Source organism: Canis lupus, chromosome 3 (genome assembly GCF_048164855.1).
Source record: "Canis lupus baileyi chromosome 3, mCanLup2.hap1, whole genome shotgun sequence".
In the NCBI taxonomy this organism is placed as follows: Eukaryota; Metazoa; Chordata; class Mammalia; order Carnivora; family Canidae; genus Canis; species Canis lupus.
Window position 1 is genome coordinate 33,604,846 of NC_132840.1, and position 26,937 is coordinate 33,631,782.

At 46.5% G+C, this 26,937-nt stretch overlaps 1 protein-coding gene across 2 annotated transcripts in view; it reads right to left on the bottom strand.

Moving 5' to 3' along the window:
• GLIS1 (GLIS family zinc finger 1) overlaps positions 1-26,937 on the bottom strand; it is a 223,809-nt gene that overhangs the window by 82,483 nt on the left and 114,389 nt on the right. For both annotated transcript variants that reach the window (XM_072820295.1, XM_072820294.1), the window contains exon 3: positions 2,952-3,129. In XM_072820295.1, the coding sequence (XP_072676396.1) occupies positions 2,952-3,129 (178 nt within the window). The remainder of the gene's footprint in view (positions 1-2,951; positions 3,130-26,937) is intronic.

Genomic DNA, 26,937 nt, shown 5'->3' on the forward strand with positions numbered 1-26,937 from the left:
ATAACATGAAAAGTGTGTGGCACATAGCAAGCACTCCAGGATGGTCACTTATTAGTGGTGACAATTAAATGAGAGATGTGCAGAAGCAGCAGGTATTCTCAAAGTGGGAGCAATCTTCTCCAGGAACCTAGGCAGTGGATCAAGGGCCCAGAGATCAGGAGGAGGGGGCAGCAAGGAGAGAAGGGGTCCTCATCCCAAAGCAATCCAGTGGGAAGGAGAAGGGACAAGATCTGACTGGGTATGGGACAGGGGCTGGAGCCCTCTTCTGCTTTAGGAAAATGAGGGAGTGTGATGATGCCCAATCAGTAGCAGAAATGGCAGCAGCTCAGGTTAATGCTGGCGTGTGGTTCTAGGTATAGGCTCTTATGCTCTAAGTGATCAAAATGACAAATATAATCTATATGAAAAAAAATAGTGCCGCCCTATAACCCAAGAATTTCACTACTAGGTATTTATCCAAAGGATACAAACATAGTGATTCAAAGGGGCACCTGTACCCCAATATTTATAGAAACTATGTCCACAGTAGCCAAACTATCGAAAGAGCCTAGGTGTCCATTGACAGACGAATGGATAAAGAAAATGTAGTATGTGTGTGTATACACACACACACACACACACACACACACACTGGAATATTACTCAGCCATCAAAAATGCTATCTTGCCATTTACAATGTTGTAGGTGGAACTAGAGGGTATTATGCTAAGTGAAATTAAGTGAGAGAAAGCTAAATACATATAATTTCACTCCTATGTGGAATTTAAGAAACAAAACTGATGAATGTAGGGGAAGGAAAAATAAAATAGGATAAAAGTAGAGAGAGAGGCAAACCGTAAGAGATGCTGAACTCTAGAAAACAAACTGAGGGTCGATGGAGCGGAGTGGGGGATGGGGTAACTGGGTGATGGGCATTAAGGAGGGTACGTAATGTAATGAGCACTGGGTGTTACATGCAACCGAGGAATCACTAAGTTCTACCTCAGAAACTAATACTGCACTATATGTTAACTAAACTGAATTAAAATTAAAATTAAAATTAAAATTAAAAAAATTAATAAAGCAAAAACCCACTTGCTTTAGCTTTCCCTTTAATACCCTTCTACCCTGAGGTAGAAAGAATTTCCCTAGAAAAACCAGATGCTTTTGTGCCTGCCTTTGGCCCAGGGCGCGATCCTGGAGTCCCGGGATTGAGTCCCGTGTCGGGCTCCCAGCATGGAGCCTGCTTCTCCCTCTGCCTGTGTCTCTGCCTCTCTCTCTCTCTCTCTCTCTGTGTCTATCATAAATAAATTTTTAAAAAATCTTTAAAAAAAAAAAAAAGAAAAACCAGATGCTGCTGGGGGAGCCTCAGTGGATAATCAAACAGATATATGCATTAAACTGTCACTGAAAACATACAGTTCTAAGTCTAAAAGACGCTTGCTCCTTGTTATGAATTGTGTGCCTCCAAAATCTCTATGTTGAAATCCTAGCTCCCAGTGTGATGGTCTTTAGAAATAGGGCCTTTCGGGAGGTAACTGAGATTAAATGTGGTTGTAAGGGTGAGGCCCTAATCCAGTTTGACTGGTGTCCTCATAAGATGAAGAGCATGCAAAGAGTGGAAAGGCCGTGTGAGGACACCCCAGCCAGGAGGCCATGTGTAAGTCAAGGAGAGGCCAAACTTGGGGGCACCGTGGTCTCAGATGTCCAGCCTCCAGAATGGTAAGAAAATACATGTCTGTTGTTTTAGCAAGCTGGGCTGTGGTGTTTAGTTAAGGCAGGCCACACAAACTAACATGTAAATCAGAAGTCTCAGGGCGAGGGGGGATCCCTGGGTGGCTCAGCGGTTTAGCACCTGCCTTCAGCCCAGGGCGTGATCCTGGAGACCCGGGCTCAAGTCCCACATCGGGCTCCCTGCATGGAGCCTGCTCTCCGTCTGCCTGTGTCTCTGCCTCTCTCTCTCTCTGTGTGTCTCTCATGAATAAATAAATAAAATCTTAAAAAAAAAAAAGAAAAAGTCTCACTAGTGTCACCGAAGGCCACAGGGATTCTACATTCTCAGAGAAAGTGGCTCTGTGTGGGAAGCATCAGCATCCTGCTGTGTAGTAATGTCTTGCCCAAAGCTCTCACCGGAAAGTAAGCTCTGTTGCAGAGATCTTTGCTTCCTTTGCTAAGGCATGTCCAGCACTTCACAGTGTCCAGCACACAGCAGACACTTAATAAATGACGGATACAAAAATGAATTGTGAACAGGCAACTGGGCCAGTTTTTAGATGTCTGATTTGTGAAGCAGGCCTCAGCAAGCATGCCCAGGCAATAAGGTGCAGGCCTGGGGCTGAGCTGTGGGCACAGGGCACAGCCAGGACCCTGGGAGAGCCACAGGAGGCAGATTCCAGCCTAAGATGCAATCCCACAGAACATGTGTCCACATGTGGACATCGCTGGAAACACGCAGGCGTTGAATGCAGGTCACCAGGCAGGGCTCTGTGAGGCAGGCTTCCGAGGGCAGGAGATGGCTCCAGGTGGAGGAACATCTTCCCACTCCATGAGTAGTCAGTCCAGGGTCTGACACTAGAGTGTGTATGAACCCTGAGCCAGGTTTTCCTTTCCTATCCCACCCCTGAACCTTCCATTTCTGAAATTACTGACTCTCTGTGAAAAGCCACCCAGCTTCTGCAATGGGGAAACACACCTCAATCAAACCGTCTCTGAAAAAAAAAAAGAAAAAAAAAAAACCGTCTGTGTCTTGTGAGGCACTGCCACATGGCAGGGGAAGAGAGGGGCACTTCAAGGCCTAGACCAGGCAGCCACCATTGTGCTACTGGCCTCTGGCTGGTCCCTGGCCCTCCTGTGCCTCAGTTGTCCTGTGTATCCCACAACTGGGCAGACCAGGTAAGGTCCTGAGGCCCTCAGCTGTCGACCTTCAGGAAGCATCAACAGAAGGCAGCTGTGGGTGAGGATGGAGCACCTACCTGCTCGGGTGGGGGAAGTGCAGGAGCCTCTCGCAGGCGGGGGGCTGGCCCCGGGGTGGTGGCGTGCCCGCAGGGAGAAAAAGGCCCTGGCAGCAGGTGGGGCCAGGGCCCTCTGCAAGGTCCAGGTCCAGCAGGCTCTTCTCTGAGCCTGGGGTGCAGTGGCCGTAGCTCCCATTCACTGTGCAAAGAAAGACAGGGAGAGGAAAGAGCATGAGTGGGGACAGCCACAGCGGGGTGCAGGGAGAGGGCAGTCATTAGGGCACAGTGTGGGCCACGGCCACCCTGAGCCCACACTCGCTAAACCCCTGCTGCACTCAAGGCACCCAGGATCTGTCATTTAATTTCCATGATCACCAGTGGAATCACGAACAAAAGCTTCAATATTCAGATGTAGACACTGGGCTCCTTTGGTGGAATGACTGCTTCACAAGCACGGACCCCTGACGATGCACCAACACTCTGCTAGGGGCAAGACACATCGCTGAAACAGGCTGACATGCTCCTGCCTCTGGAAGCTGACAATCTCTGACCCTCACGTTGGCCACCAAGCATTCCCGGGACAAGGTGCACGACTTGGGCTGGGGCTGCTGCTACTGCTGGGCAGGCCGGTGAGCGTCCAGACGTTACATGTCACGGAGCAGGTGCTCACTGCACAGCATCTGCTCGTTATTACCAGAGCTCAATCTACATTATTTCCCAAACTGCATTACACCACAGAAATGCGGCACACCGTTATTCACACCTCTGTATTCTCCACGGTTCTCTGACAGCCTGTCGCATGCCCTGCCTTGCTAGCTGCTGAGTTTTTATGAAGACTAATTGAGGGAGAAGGTGAATTAAACCCTGAGAAAATCTGTATAAAGTGTAACAAAGCTGTTAGGTATAGTTGTTATAAGCTACTTCCTGGAACTCTCTGAGTCTCAGCTGTCTCTTCTACAGTGTGAAGTGAGTTAATCTGGAAACTATCTTTTCAGGCTTTTTGTCCTGTCACCTGCCAGTGATAACTTTAAGGATGAAAAAACATGGACTTCGGGGCCTTGATGGACTTAGGTGTGAACCCCAATCACCCCCAAGCAAGTCTGTGCCTTAGAAAGATCCCTCCCTGAGGCTGACCCTCAGCTCCCAGGTGTAAATTGGAGACAGCCGCACCAGGTCTCCAGAGATGCCGTGAGGTTTTGAGAGCTGAGGTGCAGAGCCCCCAGCATGGTGCTGCGGGCACCTGGCAGGTATGCTCCAGGAATGAAGAAAGTTCTTATTGTCAAAGAGCACTTTGGAAAGCACAAAGTAACCTACAGATGTCATAAGGCATTATTAACAGGCCCAAGTATTGTCCAGGGACTGTCTGCTCTGAGCAAGACAAGCCATTAGTTTGAGCCAATCAACAGCTGACACCAGGTTCGGACTCCTCCCTGGGACTGAGGATGAGGGCAACTACAGCAGGAGCACGTTTGCTGAGCAAGATGTTCACACCACCGTCTCCTTGGAGCCTCTGCACTGCCCCTCTGAGGGAACTCGCCCTCGCTGGAGAGTGGGGAGAGAGGCTCGAGGAGCTTACAGTACCTGCCTGAGATCACATGGCTTTAAGAATCTGGGCTGGCTCTCGGCTCAGGCCTATCACACGCAAGCCCCAATTCTGAACCGCGCTATAATAAGTGGCCTCTGAGACAAAAACCCAACCCCATCCTCAAGGATCCACCTCACCCAACCCGAAGGCAGCCCCTTCCGCCCAAGAGGCTGGACGCTCAGTGCTTACTTGCCACATGCCCACAGCTCTGACAGGCACCAGGCATCCACCTGTTGAGCACATTAGGGTCTGCAGATGGGAATGCAACACTGCTAGGGTCTCAGGGCAGGGGAAGGGCTCAGATGAGTCTGTATGCCCGGGCACCCTTCACCTTCCCAGGCCAAGCCAGGCTCATTCCTGCTGCAAGGAATACTCACTCCTGCTGGCTCTGGCTGCTGCTGGGCCAGCCCCTCACAAGCTTATTTTTTAATAACTTGGTTGTTTTTTAATTAAAAAGAAATCCCTGGTAACAAATGTGAACGGCCTGAGTTAATGAGAGCAGGCTGCCGCTCGTTTAGCTCCATCTCTGCTTGGCGCTCTTTCCCTGTTCCAAATCGTTTCTGCATGCAATTTTATTGTCCCATTGAGGCAAACCCTGGGCCTGGGCCTCAGAAAACTGTGGATAATTTTATGACCATTAATAGCATTTGGAGCAAAGAGAGCTTAATCATCACACGGGGCTGTTTTGCCAGGGTCTTTCTCCCAGAATCTTTGGGGTCAGAGAGGTGGCTCTGAGCATCCTTCAAAAACCCACCAGACCCAGTGGAGGCCTCTGGGTTACTCAACCCTCCTTCACTTAGGAGGATGTGTAGAGTGAGGAAAGGTGGGCCCCTAGGAAGGTACTGGGGAGCCCAGCATTTATCAAGCCCTTCTGAGGCACCAGGCACATTGATCCTTCTAACCGTCCATCCTTGTGTGGTTGGCTCATTCCAGCCATTTTTCAGGTGAGACAAACAGGTTTGGAGATAGGTGCCTCTGACTAGGCTCAGGGGCTACAAGAGGTGAGGCCACAATTCAAACCCAGATCTCTCAGGCTTCAAAGCCTGTCCTGTTGCCTCTCAGGCAACTGATGAACAACTGGTGACCCCCAAACAAGCACTCCCACCTTTGACTCCAATGAAGATCATGTTGGGGAGCCTTTAGAGAAGTCAAAGTACAACCAACCATTACAATGACCCCCCCAACCCCAGTCTTTATGACAGCTCTGCCAGATTGGTAGGACCAATCCATCTACAGACAAGCACATGAAGGCTCAAAGAGGTCTAGTGCTTTACCCAAGGTCACACAGGGAGTAAGGGGCAGACCTGAGATGAAAACCCATCACCTCTGTGATAGAAAAAAAAGTTATCACTTTTCAAATAATTGAGGTGCATTGGCTTTTTCTCCACTGGATGTAGTATAAGAGGTCTTCCTACAATAAATCAACAAGCCAGTTCTTGGAGGGAGGAAAGACAGAGCCCCTCAGGTCATAGTTTGACAATGCTTGGGGCTCAAAGACCATTCATGTGTGACTTTCATAGCACCCTGGATAAATCCATCAGCCTCCCTAACTTCAGAGGGATGTGAGCACCAGAGCTGGCAAGCCACTGTCCCAGGTTGTGTGACAATTGCTCCCAAAGCCCACGCCAGCCCCTTCCCTGAGTCATCTGCTTTCTCAAAGGTTGGAAATTAAACCAGAGGTTATAACATGTGCCCCAAAGATGCTGCCACCACTGCCCACCACAGGCCCAGGTCACGTAGGAGACCTCCCAAGGCCCTCCTGGCCACAGGCATCTTGGTTCTCTGTCCCCCAAAGCATCAAAGGACTCACCCTTGCTCACTCTCCATCTCTGGGGAGTAAGGATGGAGTCTTTCTCTACAGAGGCAGGGGAATGAGAGAGGCACACTGGTCCCCCTGCCCTGAGGCAGGCTGGGTGGGGGGGCCCGGGAAGGGGCTGCACCCAACAGCCATGTCTCCCCCCTGTGCCACTGGAGCCAAGAGCAGATCCCGGACCTGGATTTGATGTAAATGAAGCTTCTTTGGAGAACTGGAGGATGGAGGAGTCCTATGTCAATTTTTACAAGTTAGAAATTCTGGAATGTCAGGGCTGGGACTGACTGCCCATCCATTTCATTAATAGATGAAGAAACTGAGGCTCAGAGAAAGAAAGGACCTGCTTGGTCACACAGCAAATCCCCAGCAGAGCCTGGCTGGCACCCCTGGGACTAGGCTAAGAGTTTGGTTTACTTTTCTCTTGAATTGTTTTCTCATCTGTAAAATGGTGCTAATAGCTACTCACAGGCTGTGAGGACAATCCCATGAGATTATGGACACGATGCCTTTGGCAAGGTGCCCAGCTCACAGCAAACACTCAGAAAGGCATGAGGTTGGTAACCGTAATGATTTCTTCCCCTATTCATTCTTGTGGGAGGTCAGGCCCTGCATTCTATCCCCAGAAGATCAGGTCTGGATAACCCTGAGGCCAGACCCAGAAGGACAAGTCCTCAAGGCTCAGGGGTCACCAAATGCAGGACCGGGCAGCCTGAATGAGGTCACAGCCAGCAAATGTGAAGCAAATGACTCCAGTTACACACCAGAGAGTTTTGCAAATTACCGTAATGACTTGGCTATAAAGTGGTACCACATATAAGGTGACTCCCCACAAGAATTTTAATTTATGCTCAAACCTGCCAAGTCTGCATGAGAAGAACAATGATGCATTCAGCATCTCGGGCCCAGATGCCACCTCCTTGCAGTACCAGGAGCAGCCAGCAGCCTGGTCTAGCAAGGCCTGCACAGTGATGATTCCTCATTCACCAACAAGCAGATTTTTAGTGCCCACCAGGTGCCAGGCTGGTGATAAGGTACAACACTTTACAGCCTACAAAACAGCATGCATCCATCACCTATGAGCTTTACTACAGCCCCCAAGAGCTGGCTGGCCAGTCTCAGAAGGGGCAAGCAATTTGCCCATGCTCATATAGCAAGTGTCGGGCTCAGACCTACACTGAATCCTCTGACTCAGCTATCCGGTCTAGCAGACATTTTTAATCTAGCAAACTTTTTTCTATAACGGGCAAGACATTAACTATTATAGGTTTTGCAGGCTACAGAGTCTCTGCCACAACTACTCAAAAGTGAAAAGCAGCCACACACAATATATAAACAGATGAATGGGGCTGTGTTTCAATAAAACCTTATCTAAAAGAACAGCTCAGTGACTCTGGGGTTTTAATTTGCCAAGCCCTGAGCTAGTGCAGCATTCAGATACCGGATTTTACAAATAGAAAGACAGAGATTCAAAATCTAAAATTATCATACCTTCCTGAATCTGCAAAATGGGGAGAATTTTGAGGATGGAGTTGATGAGGTGATAACCACTGTTAATACTGAACAAAGGGCTGGACTTCAGCCTTCATGGGGGGCACTCACAGCCTGGGCTCACCCCTCCACCTGGGCATTACCTTGGCACCCCCACGATACTTTGCTGCTATGCTGCCCACATCCTTGCCCGTCCAGTGAGAGGCCTGACACGTCCCAAACTCCTCTGGGCCCCCAGAGCTTGGTAGAAGTGAATCTCCTTCCAGAATCTTCCCTGCCATCCCTGAGCTTCCCCACCTCACCTCACAGAAGTCACTGGAACTAGTTGCCCTTCAGTGTGTCCCTTATGCACACCTGGCACATGCTAAATAATTGAAATGTTTTATTTCTAAATCTTCACAACATCACCACAAAATCAAGATTGTAATGCTCTATACAACTACATGGATGCTTTTAAGTGCAGTTAAAACCTTGCCTCCCCTACAGGTCTATAAAATCCTACAGGACAGGGGTTACAGAGCCCTTGAGCTGCTAAATGTCAATGCACCCTGAGACATGATTTTGTCCAACTTAACTACTCATACAGAAAATGGGGACCCAGATGAAGGACAGGCTTGTCCCCCTGGGGATCTTCCCCCTCATTCCTAGCACACAGCTAGACCCCACAGTAGGTGCCTGGAAACACTGGGAAGATGGGTGGCTAGGAGGACCGTCTCCAAGTAACTTTCATGCCCACCATATGGCAGACAGTGACTTGCTCCTGTGACACACACACGTCGAAGCCCTGGCTCTACCATTAACTTTCTGGATATTTGATCCTCAGTGGGCTGCCTCACTCTTCTGAGTCTTGGTTTCTTCTTTTGTAAAACACGGGGAAGACTCCCAGCTCCCCAAAATGCAGTGAGGATTAAATGAGTCCATGTATGCAGAGGTGTAGGGTCTGGTACAGTCAGCATCTTAGTAAAGCCCTCTCTGTTTTGCTTTTTCTTTTTTAAAAAGATTTTTATTTATTTATTCATGAGAGACACAGAAAGAGAGAGACAGAGACATAGGCAGAGGGAGAATCAGGCTCCCTGAGGGGGAGCCTGATGCAGGATTTGATCCCAGGACCCCGAGATCACCCGAGCCAAAGGCAGACGCTCAACCATTGAGTGTTCTTGACAGGCAGAGGACGCATAGTCCTAGCTTCTCTAGGGTGTGTTCCCAGGTAGTGAGCGCTAACACCCAAAGAAGACCAACTTGAGGCTAATTCTTGAGTCTGAGCCTGGGTGCTGCAGGCTCTGCCCCCACTCTGGGCCTCAGGTTTTCCCTCTGAGCAGCGGCAGTGCTGGGCCAGAACAGGACGAATGTCAGGGGTCCTACAGAGTGGGAGATAAGGGGCTCCACATCTCAGGCCCAGAGAGGGAGACTGGCTCTCTCAGAACACGCAGCCCAGTAAGAGACTGCATTGTCACCACCCTGCAGGACCCCTTTTGCCTCACTAGGCTGCACTGTCCCCTCTTCCCTCCTCACCAGCCCCAAAGGCCTGGCAAACAGCAGGAGGTGAGGGCTTCTGAAAGAGGAGAAGCAGGAAGGCAGCCAGGTTCTTTCTCATCTCCATGGCCTGGGTGGGATGGGCTAGCCAAGGCCCACTCCCCCAGCCTGGAGCCGCCTTGGGGCATTCACAGCCACCAGGAGACCTGTAACCTCAGCAGGCTTCTGGAGCTACAGAGCCCAACACTCAAGGCCTCACAGCAGGCTTATGGCCGCCCGTCGTCTCTTATCCCACATCACAAAAACTCTATAAACTCGCCCTTTAAAGCTAAGCTAGATTTACAGGGACTCAGGCTAGTGAAACCTGAACACTGCTAGGCTCTTTCCAAGCCAGAATCACTAACACCATTTTCCAGAGCGAGAGTAATGGACTTGTCCAAGGTCATGCAGCTGGGAGAGGGTGGAGTTGAGATGCGAGCCCCAGCTCTCTTGGGCTTGGAAGGCAGCACTGGCCTGACATTGTTCCACCTCATGAAGGGATTTAGAGTCAATGCACTGACTGCTTTCCCACTCGGGCTGCCATAACAAAACATCACAGCCTGGCTGCCTTCAACAACACACATTTATTTTTTCATTGCTTTGGAGTCACGAAGTCTAAGATCAAGATTCCTACTGATTGCGTTTCTGGTGAGAGCGCTCTCCCTGGCTTGTAGATGGTGGTCTTCTCATTATGTCTCCCATATGGCCTTCCCTCAGTGCATGCAGAGAGAGTAAGAGAGAGAGACAGACAGAGAGAGAGAGAGGCAGAGAGAGAGAGAGAGAGAGAGAGAGAAGAGATAGGAAAGAGGGAATGCACACAACCTTTTCTTATAAGAATACTAATTGTGCTGTACCAGGGCCCTACCCTTATGACCTCATTGAGCTGTAATGACTTCCTTAGAGATCCCATCTCCAATTACAGTCATACTGGGGGTTAGGGCTTCCATATATGGATTTGGAAGCACAAACATCCAGTCCATAACAGTCAGTATTTGTTCCCTAACAGGGAATATGTTCCCATATTTCCTGTATCTATCTACAGGGCTTGAGAAGGAGGCAGGTAGGAGTATAGATTCTGGGGCCTGACTACAGTGGCATCCTGGTTTTGCCACTGACTAGCTGTGACCTTGTCTAAGTCAAATGGTTTAACATCTTTGGGCCAGTTTATGAAGTGGAAATGGGTTCACATACCCCACGTAAAGTGCCTGTAACAGTATACCTGGTACCCGGGAGATATTATGTGAGTGTTTGCTTTCACTGCTGTTGTTAATACCATTTCCACTCCAGAGGGGGTTGTGGAAGCCTGAACCAGTCAGCATGACCTCTTATCAGCCATAGTGCCACAGTGCCACAGTGACTCAGAGGCAGGTGCATAACACAAGTCAGTTTAATGAGAGTCCCAGAACTTCTGTTTGATGACTGGGGAAAAAGCAGTCTCTCCTCTTCTACATACAAATGAGGAGGCATGATGCCTTGACAGCTAGTGGAAACCATCTTGTCATCCCAAGGGAAGCTGGCTGGAAGACAGTGGCAATAAGCCAAGAGATGCTAAGTCAGAGCATTGTTGGCACCAAGGACCTTTTGTATGAAGAGTGAAGTTTGTATAGTGTTTTAAGCCTACCCCAGATGAGTTTCCTGTTACTTACAACCAAAAGCATCCTTATTAATACAATATTCTTCAAGAGAAGAATTCTTATCTACTCTGACAATCTTTGTTTTTGAGTATTTAGTCCATTTATACCATTTGCATTTTTTAAAAAGATTTTATTTATTTATTCATGAGAGACAGACGGGGGGTGGGGGGCACAGACACAGGCAGAGGGAGAAGCAGGCTACAATGCAGGGAGCCTGACATGGGACTTGATCCTGGGTCTCCAGGATCACACCCTGGACTGAAGGCAGCGCTAAACCGCTGAGCCACCTGGGCTGCCCCCTATCATTTACATTTAATGTAACTTATATTTGGCTTTAAATATACAGTCTTACTATTTATGTTTTATTTGTCCTTCCTATTCTATATTATTTTTCTCTCCTTTCTTTCAGATTAATCAAGTATTTTTTATCATACCTTTTCTATCTCTATTAGCTGGCTAAACACACATTATCTTTTATTATTAGTGGTTATTCCAGCAATTATAGCATCCTTTGTTGACTTATTGCAGTCTAATACAGATTAGTATAATTACTACCTCCAGAAAAGTGTAAGAACCTTAGGACTTTTTACACATGCACACATGTTCTCCTCTGTTTCTCTCTCTCTGGGTTATTCTTGTTATTTTAATTCTACATATATTTTTAAACCTCGTTAGATGTTATCAATGTTTCATATAGTGTCTATGTATTCCAATTTTTTCTCTTCCTCCTGCTTCCAAATGGGAGTCATTTTCCTTTTTCATGAAGATGTTTAAAAAATTGTAAGTTGTGGGGAACCCTGTGTGACTCAGCAGTTTAGCACGTACCGTCGGCCCAGGGCATGGTCCTGGAGTTCCGGGATTGAGTCCCGCATCAAGCTTCCTGTATGGGGCCTGCTTCTCCCTCTGCCTGTGTCTCTGCCTCTCTCTCTCTCTCTCTCTCTGGGTCTTTCATGAATAAATAAAAGAAAAATTGTAAGTCTCTAGCAAGGAATTCTTTAACTTTTGCTTGTCTGAAAATGTTATTTTTTTCACCTTGACTTCTGAGGGATATTTTTACTGGGTATAGAATTCTAGGTTGGCAGTCACCATCTTTCAGTACATTAGATTCATTACACTGTCTTCTGGATTTCAGCATTGCTACTGAAAAGTCATCTCTGTCTTTCAAGATACTACATTGCCCCCATAACTCCCATTTTATTATTTTTTAAAAAGATTTTATTTATTAATGACACAGAGAGAGAGAGAGAGGCAGAGACATAAGCAAAGGGAGAAGCAGGCTCCATGCAGGAAGCCAGATGTGGGACTCGATCCCAGGACTCCAGGATCATGCCCTGAGCCAAAGGCAGATGCTCAGCCACTGAGCCACGCAGGCGTCCCCATCACTCCCATTTATTTATTTATTTATTTATTTATTTATTAATTTATTTATGACAGTCACACAGAGAGAGAGAGAGAGAGGCAGCGACACAGGCAGAGGGAGAAGCAGGCTCCATGCACTGGGAGCCTGACGTGGGATTCGATCCCGGGTCTCCAGGATCGCGCCCTGGGCCAAAGGCAGGCACCAAACCACTGCGCCACCCAGGGATCCCCATCACTCCCATTTAAAGGTGTCTCTGTATGTTTAGTTCTCAGCAGTTTGACTATGACTAGGATATGCCTAGGTGTGATTTTCTTTGTATTTATTCTGCTTGAGGTTCATAGGGCTTCTTAAATATGTGGCTTAATGTTTTTCTGTCAATTTTGGAAAACTGCTGGCCATTATCACTTCAGACATGACTTCTGTCCATTATCTCCCCTTTGTATTTCTCGGGAAACAATGTATGTTAGGCCTTTTCAACATGTTCTATAAATCTCTTACGCTCTTTTCTGTAATGTCCATCTTTCTTTAACTCATGCTTCAGCCTAGATATTGTCTAACCTATTTTCTGATTCACTAATCTTCTCCTAAGCTGTATTTAATTATGAAATCTACCTTTTGAGTTCTTAAATTTATTTTATCATTTAGTTTTGAAATTTCCATTTCACTAATTTTTTATAGCTTTCAGATATCTGTTGGAATTCTCCACTTGGTAATCTATTTTCTTGAATATATTCATCACAGTTATTTTAAATCTTGTGTCTGATAACTCCAAAATGTGGATCACCTGTGAGTCTGTTTTTATCATGACTTTTTCCCCTCCTGGTCCTGCCTTCTTGTATCCCTCGTAATTTTTGAATAAATTCCCAATGTTGTGCATGAAGTTTGTACAGGCCCCAGATGATGTTACCATTCTAAGAGAGAATTTTCTTTTGCTTCTTATAGGTAGTTAAAAGAGGGCCAGATCATCTTTATCCAGTTTAGACTTTAGCTATTTCAAAGCTGGGTTTAAGGCTTTGTAAAAGTTGCCCTGTTTCTTGTTTATCCTTTCTCCTAGGATGCTACACCCCAGAGGAGCCAACTAAAAGCCTGGGATCCAAGGGCTCCTCCTCTTCTTTTGACACTAAACTTCAGTTTTGCCTTCCTAGAATTTGAGGCTATTGAAAGCTCTTCCTAACTTCTCAACCTCTCAACTGCTATACTCTGTTGATCTCTCAGCCACTTAGCCTGTGCCACTTAAGCAGCAACAAATATTTTGAAAGTCAAAGCAACATACTGAATGTTAGACTTGCACTTCGCCACTTCCTGTCTCCATGGAATCTTGGCTCTTCTAGAGCTTCCTATCTTGGGAACTCTAAACTTAAGTTCTTGTCTCTTCAACAAAGTAAGGCTGTAGAAAGCTCTTTAGCTCCCTGACTCTTGGTTCTACAGCATTTGCAAACTGGAAAATACCTGAAAGGAAGAAGTAGCACAGAGTGTCAGATCCACATCAGTGCACTTCTTGTCTCTTTACAATGTTGGTTTTTCAAGCCCTGGAAGTCTTAGTAGTCCTTTGATGTCTTCAAACAGTTAGTTTTTATATTTTATCTAGAAGGAAGGTCTGGAATAACTATATGTAAAAAGCCCTTTCCAATAAATAATTTCAATGACTGTACAGTATTCCATTATATGATTATACATACTTTAGTTAACCTCTCCTCCAGATTTGGGATTAAGATTGTTTAGAAAAGTTTAAAAGTAGAAACCATCATGTAATGAATGCCCTTATAGATCTGTCTTTATGTCTATCCATACTTATAGCCTTAAAATAAATTCCTAGACATGGGACTGCTGAGTCAAAGGACATGCAAAATTCTAAGAATTTTGCTACCTGCAGTTCAAACTGCTCTCCAAAAGGAATATATCAATTTACACCATCAGGAGTATAGAAAAGCAACTACTCCTCTGCACTCTCACCACTCTGGGTATTCTTGTTAAAACAAATCTCTTCATTTACCAGTTCAGGGTCAATTGTAACAGAAAAGAGTAGGAGACAGGCTATATATCTAGTAATAGAAGAATTATTAGGTAAACTATGGTAAATAAGGTTCCTCAGCAATTGTATCCATTAAACATGATACAGTAAAACCCTACCCTAATACAACAGTGTGGCCCCAAAACTCTAATTACTTAAAAGTGAAGAATTGTGTTATAACATAATGTAAAAATTATACTTTTGGTGGTTTTTCCCGTTAATGTGTGGAGAAAATAAGTCTTTATTTATTAGATATGTTGGAAACAGCCTGTTACCACAAAAAGAACTGAGAACGTCTCATATGGTTATGGGGCAAATAGTTCCTAAGGCCAGCATGCCCTGCAAGCCCCAGAAAAACAAGTAGTCCCACTGCTCTATTTGTGAAGAGGCTGGACAGAGGGCAGAGGCCAGGGCCAACAATGTTTTATATGAATTTGCCTCATTTTTAAAAAAGATTTTATTTATTCATTCATGAGAGCAGGGCGGGCAGAGACACAGGCAGAGAGAGAAGCAGGCTCCATGCAGGGAGTCTGACATGGGACTCGATCCTGGGTCTCCAGGATCACGCCCTGGGCTAAGGGCAGCGCCAAACCACTGAGCAACAGGGGCTGCCCATGAATTTGCCTCATTATGAGGCACCTTATATCAGGGGTTTTACTGGATTTACTAAAGGTTTTAGTTAGAAGGGAAAATATTAATATTAATCATAGAGAGGGACACTTGGATGGCTCAGTGGTTGAATGTCTGCCTTTGGCTGAGGTTGTGATCCTGGGGTCCTGGGATCAAGTCCCGCATCAGGCTCCCCATATGGACCCTACTTCTCCCTCTGCCTATGTCTTTGCCTCTCTCCATCTCTCTCATGAATAAATAAATAATATCTTTTTTAAAAAAAGAATTATGTAGAATGAAAAGAATAGGATTCAAAATTTCATATACATTAAAATAACCTGAATCATTAAAAAAATAGAAAATTTAATATCAAATGTAAAATGTATATCAAATGTTATTTATTTATTCATCCCCTCAAGGTATGTACACTGAATGCCTACTATGTGTCAGGACGAGGCACTAGGCACCAGAAATGCAGTGGTCCAGTACCAGTCACCAGGAATGCAGGGATGAATAAGAAAGATAGGTTTCTACTCTCACGATGTTTACATTCTGTTAAGAGAGAAGACAATTTCAAAAGTAAACACGCAAACATATACTATAGTATCAGGCAGAGATAAATGTTGTGAATTACAATAAGGGTAAGGAGCTAGAAAGTGCAGAGAGACGGGCACGGTCAGGACAGGTCTGAGGGGTCGCAGGAGCCAGGTGGAACCAGGAGGAAGGCACTCACACAGAGAGAGCAGTAAGCACAAAGGCCCTGAGGTAGGAGTGTTCTCCAGGGTAGGATCACAGGACGTCCAGGTATAGCTGGAGCCCACAGAGGAGAGGGAAAGAGGCAGGTGATGAGGAAGTGGGACCTGACTGGGAGGGTCTTGGGGGGTCCTGGTGAGGATCTAGGTTTTATACCAATGCAGCAGGAAGCCACTAGATTGGGGAGGGCAGGAGCAACCAGACCTGACCTACGCTGTGGGACCATGTCTGAGTTTTGTGTTTAAAAAAAGACCTTAGAATGAACAGAGTAGATGCAGGGAGAGCTATGACTTCATTATAGGAATGTTTTCTAAACTTATCATTCTTTTGCAGGGTGAGAAAACTGTCCCAACTGCTGATAGTAATGGCGTCTGCACTTCTGATGTACTGACTATTCACTTGTCAAAATTTACAGAACCGTTCATACTCATACATAATGTAAATTTTACCTTATGGAAAATTTTAAATAATTAAAAAAAACCTCTGTGTTACACATTTCTAAATATTTCCTATTGTTTTAATAATAATAAAAAAACCAACTGTGCCCAAATTCATCCTTGTGAGTCTAGAGCAAAGACAGAGGTGGGCTAATCTGCTGTCCCTAATGCAACACAGGCCACCCTCCAGCGGACTGGTCTGTGAACAGGTCCTCTTCCCAACCAGCCCACCACCAGCACTTCCACAGCAAGGGGCGTGTAGGCGCGTCCAGGGGACCCCTGGGTACCTGTCCTGTTAATGGCTTCCAGAAGAAGTCAGCCCTACAGGGCACAGGCACGTTCACAGGAGGGAAGGCAGCTGACAGGAGAGCTGCACCACCCAGCACGTCCTCAGGACTCAGGGCTTCCCCTGGTTGTGGGGAGTCTTGCAGGGGCCTCTGCCTTCCCTGTGCTGTCTCACAGCCTTCGGGCCTGCCCTGCTCCTCCTCCTCTTCCTCCCACCTCCTTCTTGGGCAAGGCTGAAGAGCTGCACCCACACCCCCTGCAAATGACTGTTGGTATCCCACCCCACCCCTGCCCCCAGGAGTGACAGAAGATTCCAGGCTGAGTGGGGAGGTTGCAGCACAGAAGTGAGGGAAAGCACTGTGGGCATTTACTTAGCACATGTAAGTGTCTGGGGTGGGGGAAAGTCTAACAAACTCTGATCTCTCTTAAAATTCTCAGTTTCTACATTTCCTCATGCTGAGCCATCAATATTCCAAAAATTAAAATGAGGCATTCCCAAGCATCTGGGATTCTAAGATTCCCCGATTCTCTCCTCCTGCGATGATCCATTTTTCCAAAGCTAATAAGCAATTCAGTAGCTGGGGTTCTAAGATTCTCAGTGACATAACAGAGGAGCCATAAGGAGAGTCTCTGGTTCTCAGGTTGTAAAATCCCATGCGTCTCTGATCAAAAGTCCTGCCACTACCTAGAGTGCTCTGAGCCCACACAAGCCCCTGCCTGCCCCAAATCATCGGGGAGCAACAGTGATGATCACCAAAACCTATTTGTTTCTATCCAAGCCCCAAACAGCCCGAGAGTAATGGGATGACAAGAAATCCAGAGGAAATGGCTGTTGAATCTATAAAAACTTCTCAAAGACAAACATATTCCATCTGTCTTTTTTTCAGTAAATACAGGACCATAAATGTTTATGTCAGGCATACATTTATTATTTCATGTTTGGCTTTTTTTAAAAAACTCCTTCCCTTTTCAAGCTAATTAATTCCTATACTCCAATTGTTTTTCCCCCCTAACTGCTCAAAAGTATATGAAACAAGAGGGAAGATATAACAATGGGAAGAAATGGTTAGCTCCAGGCAGCCGGGTTGGGGGTTGGGGTAGGATGAGAGACACCAACACCTTAAAATCCCCTTCCTTCATCTCAGGACACCTCGGGTCTCAGTTGTTCTGGTCAAGAAAATACCACCTTTCCGCAGGAAGGCACCTCCACCTCCCAGAAATGGTGCATCTTGGGATACAGCATGGAACAGACAGAGGGGACCTCTCCTCATCCCTCAGGGAAGCTCAGTTTTAGACTCTGGGGAAACGATGGTTTGTTTCACAGTATGGCCAGAAAAGCTGGTGAAGCCTACTTAAGAAGTCACAGAAGTTGCTTTGACTTCTGAAAAATCCCCCACCCTGGGACCCCAGATCTGAAATCACACAGTTCCCAGGGCATCTCCTCCAAGAAGCTCTCCCTGACTGGCCTTGTCCCCAGGGTTTCTGCTCTCCTCCTCTGCCCTCCCCGAGCAATTACAGCCAGTGTCCCAGTCTGCACTCTCACCCACCAGGCACAGGAGGCATGACTGTAATAGGGACTCTCCAGGGTGGAGGTTCCACCCTGCGGGGGGGGGGGGGGGCGCACACTGAATATCACTGGGGGAATTTCTAGTGGTCACAATGACTGGGAACCACTGTCATTTAGTGGGGAGGAGCCAGAGATGGCCCATAGGGAGGGTCAGCCCTCCATTAACTTTTGGTCATCTTTCCAGATATTCAAAATGCTTGTAAATGAGCAATCTGGTTATCTATGCCTAGAACATAGCCCCATTTTATGTATAAACAACTTTTTTCATGGTTTTAATATACACTGAATTCCAGGAATGGAACTACCCTGTAAATTGAGGAAGGATTGTACTGTGTTTTGTTGGGAACTTGACCAATAGTTAGTTGTTCACCCTTTCAAAAAATCACGTCACCTCGGTCACTTAGCTTGTGATGTGTGTGTCTGTGGCTGGCAGGCTTGGGGTGCCGCACACAGGTGCAGGCAACTGGCGACTTCATCCCACTTCCTGGCACAGTCCTGCCTTGGCTCAACAGGGAGATACACATGAGTTACGAGTTACTTCCCTTTCGTTTCATTTCGGGGTTTTTTTTTTTTTTTTTAAAGATTTACTTACTTATTTGAGAGAGCGAGAAAGTGTGAGCACACAAGTGGGTGGGGGGAGTGGCAGGGAGAAGCAGACCCCTCCTGTCACTGAGCAGGAAACAGATGTGAGGCTCAGTCCCAGGATCCCGGGGTCATGACCTGAGCTAAAGGTAGACGCTGCAGCAACTGAGCCACCCAGGTGCCCTTCATTTCTTTTCTATAATACGATTGAAACATTATATGGAATTTTAAAAAGTCAGGGTGCAGGTGGGTTGCAGTATCTATGAATTTCATTTTAGGGGAGTAAAGGAGGCAGGACAAAAAGGGCCCCATTAGCCAAAGGAAGCGCTGATGTGAACCATTGCCCCCAGCCAAGCCCTCAGATCTCAGATGGAGAACAGAGGTCTCCTCCATGGTCACACAGTTGAGGTGAGGATGGGAGAGCCATGGGCCAAGTGTGTCTGACTCTGTGGTGCTGAGACACACCCAGGACCAACTTGATGTCTTTGAATCCCAGGGTCTGTTTCTGGACTCAGTGACACACAGCCCTGAGCCCAGAAGGACCCACTAGAAGGCAGACACATGATTCCCATGGGGGTCCCCAGGGAAGCCCCAGGAGATGCAGGTGGGGGGTGGGGGGCAGGTGCAGTCCCCAGCACTGGCTGATCAGCAGAGGCCCGGGGGTGAGGGGTGGGGTGGGAGGGGGCTTGCGACCTTGACACTGAGCTTACCTCCCCATGCTTTTCATCCCCCACCCCAAACTTTCCCCTTCTCCTACAGCGTTCCCTAACTGAGCTCTCTCCTCTCTCTTGGCCCCCATTCCTGCAGTTAAACACTTTCAATTCCCCCCACTCCCCATCTTTGCCTCAGTTCAAACCACTAACATTCTTCACCTGGATGACAGTCTCCCCTCCTTCCTGAACGCAATCCCTCCACTCCAGGTGATCTTTCCAAAGTGGGGAAAGTCTGACCAGCTTCACCCCCCTCCTAAGCCTCCACAGCTCCCCACAACCCCCTAGATAGCGTCTGACTCTCTAAGCCAGGGAAACAGTATCTTGCACCTTCTGTTTGCTCCAGCCTCGCTCCTGCTGGTTCCCACCACCCTCTCTGCCATGGCTGTGCCCAGCTGCTCAAAGACTCACCCTATTCCTTGTCCCTGAGTGCCCTTGCTGCCCTCTCCACCATGCGTGTCCTCACCACCTCCCCCGTGCACCAGCCCCCAGCCCTGTGTCCCCGTCAGAGCCCCCCTTGCACTCTGTAGCATGACTCAGGTGGAAAGTCTGAAGAGCAAATACACAAGAGAACACATCCATCCATGACTTGAGTAACTCATGAACTGCGCTGCCAGCAGAGACAGATCTAGAAAGACAAGAGAGACAAGAAGGCTTTTCTCTAAGATGCAGCCCTGGCAGGGGTGGGCCGACCAGTTGGCAGACCCTACTCCAGCCATTCCAGCTTTACTAGCTCAACCCCACGGATTCCCCCGGAGAGGTGGGGGATGGAAACATCATGAACATTTCCACAGCGTGTTTGAGGGATCGGGAAGCAGCACCCAGCAGGGTCTCCATTCCCACCAGGAGCCAGCCTGCATGAGGTGGCAAAGGTGTGTGTGCATGTAGCCCTGGCCCAACCCCTGCTCTGCGCTGGGCTGCCGGTCCTGATTTCAGGGGCTGCAAGGAAGAGTTTCTAGAGAATGCAGCTGATGAGGGACAGCCACGTTCCAGGACCCCGCACGCCCGTGGCTGCTGGGGCTGCAGGAGGCCTGCCCACGAGGCCACATTTCACCTTCCTGGGGAAGGAGGCAGGTTCGCATTCAGTGTAGACCATCGATGAGGTCTGTGTACTTCAGTCCAGTGGCCCCGTGTTCAAAGCCAACCCCCTTTCTTACACTTCAGGTCAAGAGTCTGAGGAAAAGCCTCCTGGGCAGGGAAGCAGGGCCTGGCATCCTAGGCTTCCCTGAAGACTCACAGTATATCTTGAGCACCTCCCATCCCCTGGGTCTCAGCTTCCTTTCCTATAAAATAAAAGGGAAGTTGGGACGCCTGGGTGGCTCAGTGGTTGAGCACCTGCCTTTGGCCCAGAGCATGATCTTGGAGTCCCAGGATTGAGTCCCGCATCAGGCTCCCTCTGCCTGTGTCTCTGCCTCCCTCTGTGTGCGTCTCTCATGAATAAATAAATAAAATCTAAAATAAAATAAAGTAAAATAAAATAAAATAAGGGAAATGCACTGGAGGTGCCTCTAACTATACATGTTCTACCGAGGCTCAGCGAGCCATACTGAGTCTCCTGTCAAAAGGCCTCATGACCCAGAGGAGGAGCTGGTCTTGGACAGGACCCAAGCCTCCCTCACTGCACCAGACCCTGACAATGGCCACATCAGGAACAGACGCAGTTTTCTAGAGTCCCCAAGAGGCACTACTCCAACGAGCCTCCCTTCTGCCTCTTAAAGGCAGCCGAACGGGGTAATACTCTCCCCAGGAGCCTGGAAGAGATGAGATATTTATAGGAACAATTTGGTTTATAAGCATATCTCAAAGATTCTCCCATTGGCTCTGCAGGACAGAGGTCATCATTAACCCTGCTGGAGAGAGAAAGAAATGAAATCTGGGAACTAATGAGGACCATGCGGAAATTCTGCCTGGGGTCAAGCCCTGGGTCCCTCCAGGATGTCGGGCTGTCGGGCTGCTGACCTCAGCCATGGGCACCTCACAGTTCCATAGATGGTCTCCCCGGGCCTCCCCGGAAGCCTATGGCGAGCACTGACCCGTGCTTCTGATGCCAGCTCAGTGACCTGGCATCGTTTCTTCAGGCCAAGCCTGACATCATGGTGTACCATCTTAACGCATGCATCTGGCTCAGAAGAGAGTGGACAGAAAGTGGGCAGAGGGCCTGGGCTCAGAGCATGAGTTCCCCAAAGTCCGCTTGCTTCCTCCTCACCCTGCTTGCTGCCAGGTTTTGCCGGGTGAGCTGTGGCAGCTCACTGCCAAGCACGGGGACCCTGTCAGCAGGCTGGCCATGAATGAGTGCAGTGTTTGGGAGCAGTCAACAAGATGGATGTTGTTTCGTTTCGGCTCCGAGCACCGTAAACATTCTGTGGCAGACGCAGCTCCAGGTGGCTTGCTGGCTCACACCCGGCAGCTGGACCAGCCTGCAAAGGCCCATTAACACGGACATAAACAAGGAGGGCTGGGGGATGGAAGGCGGGGGGGCCTCTGGGGTCTGTCCCACTTTCAGAGACAACACAAAGGACACAAAAGAGCAGAGAAACCCAGGAGCCAGGCTGGAGGTGGAGGTGGCCAAGACAGGAGGACTGAGACCTTGCCTGGTTCCAGTTCCAGCTCTGATGCTCATCAGCTGGGCGACCTTCCACAGATCTCACACCTTATCCAGGTCTCAGTTTCCTCATCTAGAGAAACAGGAAAGGGCTTCACTGGCAGGCTGCAACGGCCCACGGAAATTCTTTCTGAATGAGCTGACTGTGCTGGCAACTGCTTAAAGACATGGACTACTACATCTGATCCATTCTGACCAAGCAGTTCATAGCATGGGCTTTAGAGACAACCTACCTGGTCTGGAATCGTCACTTTGCCACTCATCTGCCACTGTGGTCATGGCCAAGTAACCTAAGCTCTCTGAGCCTCCCTTCCCTTATCTGTAAAATGCAGACAATCACACTTGTTGCAGAGGCTTGCTGGCAGGTTAAAATGCCCATAGATGCTCAGCTCAGGGCCCAGCACACAGTCAATAAAAGGTCACTCTCATTCTGTTATTATTTGTAGCTCCCAAATCGCCTGGAGCAAGGTCTCAGGATGGAGTGGTGGCCAAGGCTGGGGGATGGCCAGGTCTTCTGGGATTCTCCCCTCCTGATCTAAGATGATCTTTGGATCCTGGACCAAGCACTCAGCCTGCCAGGCGCCCATGTGGGCCTCACAGCCTGGCCCCAGACATCAAGCCCCAGGCCCATGTGGGAGGCAGTCCAACTTGACGAACATCAATTCTCCAAGAGCCAGTTGGCCAAAAATCAACGTGTCAAATGACCAATTCATCAAAAGCCAATTAGCCACAAATTACTTCGCCAAATGGCTATATTCCCAAATTACCCAAACAGTTACCCAAAACTTGTTTATTTTAACCATTTATAAAGATGACAATTTGTGTTGGAGGAGATGGTTTTAGTTTGAGTTAGAAATTTTGTGTTCCGAGTAGCATTTTTAAAAGTATTCCTTGGTCAAAATCAAGGATCATAGTTGATTTAGTCTTATTTAGTATTTATTCAGCTTATTTCATTATCAGGAATCAAAATCATTGTTTCAAACAGGAAATCTTAAAGTTATACTGCATATTAGGTTGAAAGGTGGCCCCTGAAAAGATAAGTCCACATCAAATTCCTGGAATGTGTAAAGGTGACCACACTTGGAAACAAGGTCTTTGCAGATGAAATGAAGTGAAGGGTCTTAAGATGGGGAGATCTTCCTGGATTATCCTGGTGGGCCCTAAAGCCAATGAGAAGCATCCTTATGTAAGACAATAGACAGAAAGGAGACAATGTACCCACTGAGGCAGAGACTAAGAGTGGTCCAACTACAGATCAAGGAATGCCAACAGCCACCACAAATCTGTGGCAAAGAACAGATTCTACCCTTGAGCCTCCAGAGCCAGCACCTTGATGCCAGACTCTTCCAGGATGGTAAGAGAAGAAATGTTGTTTTTAAGCAACCAAGTTTGTGGTAATTTGCTACAGCAGCCTCAGGAAACTAATATACATTTTTAAAATCATTCTTTTATACCATTTTCTGTTTTTGTCAACTCTTACTGTTTTTGTAAGAGGTTCTTTTGTTAATTTCTCAAGAAACCCACTGGCTTGAGTTTATCCCTAGCAATTAACACATAACTGTGATAAGGCTGTGTATGAGAGTTCTTAGTGTATTTATTATTTTACCCACCTTTTAGAACTTTTTATGGTTTATAAATAACTCCTTATTCTTTTCTCTAAAATTTCATATTTATGATTAAAGTGTATCAAATTGGTTATCTATTCTTTTAAAAAATTAGCAAATCAAAACTAGCAATGTACAAAAAGAATAGATCATCACGACCAAGTAAGGTCCTCAGAATGCAAGGTTCCAGATCAATCAACATAATTCACTAAATCTAAAGGATAAAGAAGAACCATATGATCAGCTCAACAGGTACAAAAAAAAGCAATACCTATTCATGATAAGAAACTCTCAGCATACTAGGAATAGAAAAGAGTTTCTTCAATAAAGGAAAACCAGTGATAAACTATAGCTAACATCATGCTTTATGGCAATGCTTTCCCCTAAATCAGGAACAAAGTAAGGATGTCCATATTCACCACATCTATTCAACATATTATTAGAGGTCCTAGGTGGTGCAATTAGGCGAGGCATGAAAATAAGAAAAGAAAAAGCACAACTCTTTATTCCCAGATGACACGACTGTTTATATGGAAAGTCCTAAACAATCTCCAAAATCAAAAACTTATTTATTTATTTAATAAGTTTATTTTTATTGGTGTTCAATTTGCCAACATACAGAATAACACCCAGTGCTCATCCCATCAAGTGCCCTTCTCAGTGCCTGCCACCCAGTCACCCCCACCCCCCCTCCCCTTCCACCACCCCTAGTTCGTTTCCCAGAGTTAGGAGTCTTCCATGTTCTGTCTCCCTTTCTGATATTTCCTACCCATTTCTTCTCCCTTCCCCTCTATTCTCTTTCACTATTATTTATATTCCCCAAATGAATGAGACCATATAATGTTTGTCCTTCTCCGATTGACTTATTTCACTCAGCATAATACCTCCAGAAAAACTTAGAATAAATTAATTTAGCTATGTCACAGGATACAAGGTCAACATATAAATTATACTTCTATATACTATAAAAAATTAAGCAAAAATGGAATTTACAGGAATAATCCATTTATAGCTAAAACCATAAAACAAGAGAGCATGACTTGGGATAGGAAAAAGTTTCTTAGAACACAATAACATAACAACATCAAAAAACATAAAATGCTTAGGAACAAAGTGAAAGTTGTGTAAGACCCTTTACACTGAAAATTATTAAATACCATTGACAGAAAGAAAAGACCTAAATAAATGGGAGGAGAGATACTACGTTCATGGATGGAAGAGCCAACATTGTTAAGATCTCAATTCTATCCAAACTGACTATACATTTAATGCCATTTCAATAAAAATTCCAGCAGCCTTTTTGGCAAAATTTGATAAGCTGATTCTAAAATACATGTGAAACTACTGAGGATCTAGAATAGTCAAAAAATATTAAAAATGAAGACAAAGTCAGAGGATTTGGACTATCTAATTTCAAGGTTTTTTTTTTTTTAAATAAAACTACAGTAATCAAGACAGTGTGGTGGTGGTGGTGGTGGTATAAGAACAGCATATAGATCAATGGAACAAATGGAAAGCCTACAGATAAACCCACACTACTATGAATATTGCCAAGACAAACCAATGAGAAAGAAGTCTTTTCAGCAAATGTTTCTGGAAAAGCTGAATAACTGTATGGAAAAGACAACCCTGACTCTGATCTCACAACATACCCCCAAATCAACTCAGTGCATTATCAATCTAAACTTAAGGTTAAAGCCATAAAACTTCTAAGAGAGGGCATAACTTGGCACAGGTAAAGGTTTTTTTTTAATTTTTATTTATTTATGATAGTCACAGAGAGAGAGAGAGAGAGGCAGAGACACAGGCAGAGGGAGGGAGAAGCAGGCTCCATGCACCGGGAGCCCGATGTGGGACTCGATCCTGGATCTTCAGGATCGCACCCTGGGCCAAAGGCAGGCGCTAAACCGCTGTGCCACCCAGGGATCCCCAGGCAAAGGTTTCTTAGAACATAAAGAGCAGGGCACCTGGGTGGCTCAGTGCTTGAGCATCTGTCTTTGATTCAGGCTGTGATCCGGGGTCCTGGGATTGAGTCTCACATCAGGCTCCCCGCAGGAAGCCTGCTTCTCCCTCTGCCTAGGTCTCTGTCTCTCTGTGTCTCTCTCATGAATAAATAAATAAAATCTTAAAAAAAAGAAGAACATAAAAAGCAAGAAATATAAAAGAAAAAGTTGATAAACTGGACTGCTTCAAAGTTAAGAACCTCTGTTCTTGAAAAACACCTTTTAGGAAATGAAAAGGGAAGACAACAAATAGGAAAAAATATTCCCCATACGTATATCTAACAAGACTTGTATCTGGAATATATAAAGAACTCTTACGATTCAATAACAGAAGGATAGACAATGCAACTGAAAATGGACAAAAGATTTGAGTATTCACGGCTTGAAAGAAGATATGCATATGCCAATACACACGAGCAGATGCAAAAATGCTCTAAATTTTTAGTCATCAGGGAAATGAAAATCAAACAGGGGGAGGGGCGGTTCCAATCACTGGCCTGTTGGTATGCTGGTAACCCAGAGACCCACTGAAGGACCATCTTCTTGCTGGCCAGTTTTAAAGAGAAAACAAATGCAAGCCCGGCTTCTGGCAGCTTCGGGTCTGGATACACACCTGGTATTAAGCTTCTTTTCTTGCTTCTGGGCAGAAAGGAGTTGGAAAACCCTCCTAGAGGGGATGACTGTTGAGCTAAATCCTGAAAGATTACTTGCCAGAAGGACAGGGCAAGAAGAGCATCAAAAGTGCACGGATCATCATCCAGCCAGAGACATGTAACAGCAGCAGGTATTTGGGAGTTGCTAAGTTTTCAGAACTAGGACCAAGAAGCCCAGAAAGTGAGATGAGCAGAGCTGGGGCAGGTCGCACCTTGTGAGCCACTTCAGTAATCTTGGACTTTATCCTCTACTATGACAGAATTATAGATTTATCACTTGGCCCAGGTCTGGACCAAATCCCAATATGTAAGCTATATTATCCATTCATTCTTCATTTACTCAAGTTTTTATTCAACAAACATTAACTGCGCACCTGCTGTTAATGTTCCTCTCTCCCTAGCCTAGGGAGGATCTCCCATTCCCAGTCCTCACTTTTCCTCTGGATATGCAGCCCCTATATAGTAAGTGCCTATTGTGTGCCAGGAACTGGGTCTGATGCTATATAAGCAAAATCTCATCTAATCCTAATGTTTTCTCTATTTTGTAGATGAAGAAATGAGAAGCTCAGATAAGAAATGGATTTAAACCCAGGCCTATCTGATTCCCAAACCACTATTCCGATCAATCTGTCCATCAGTGCAGAAACAGTAGCCAAGTGCAGGCTGTAGGCTAGGCCTAGTGATCCACACGGGATGGGGGTGGGGGTGGGGGGGACAGGTAGGGGGCACAAGTGATCACAATGCTGCCTTTAGAAAGCTCACACCTGCCTGCCCGTGACTGCCTCTTCCATCAGAGGTG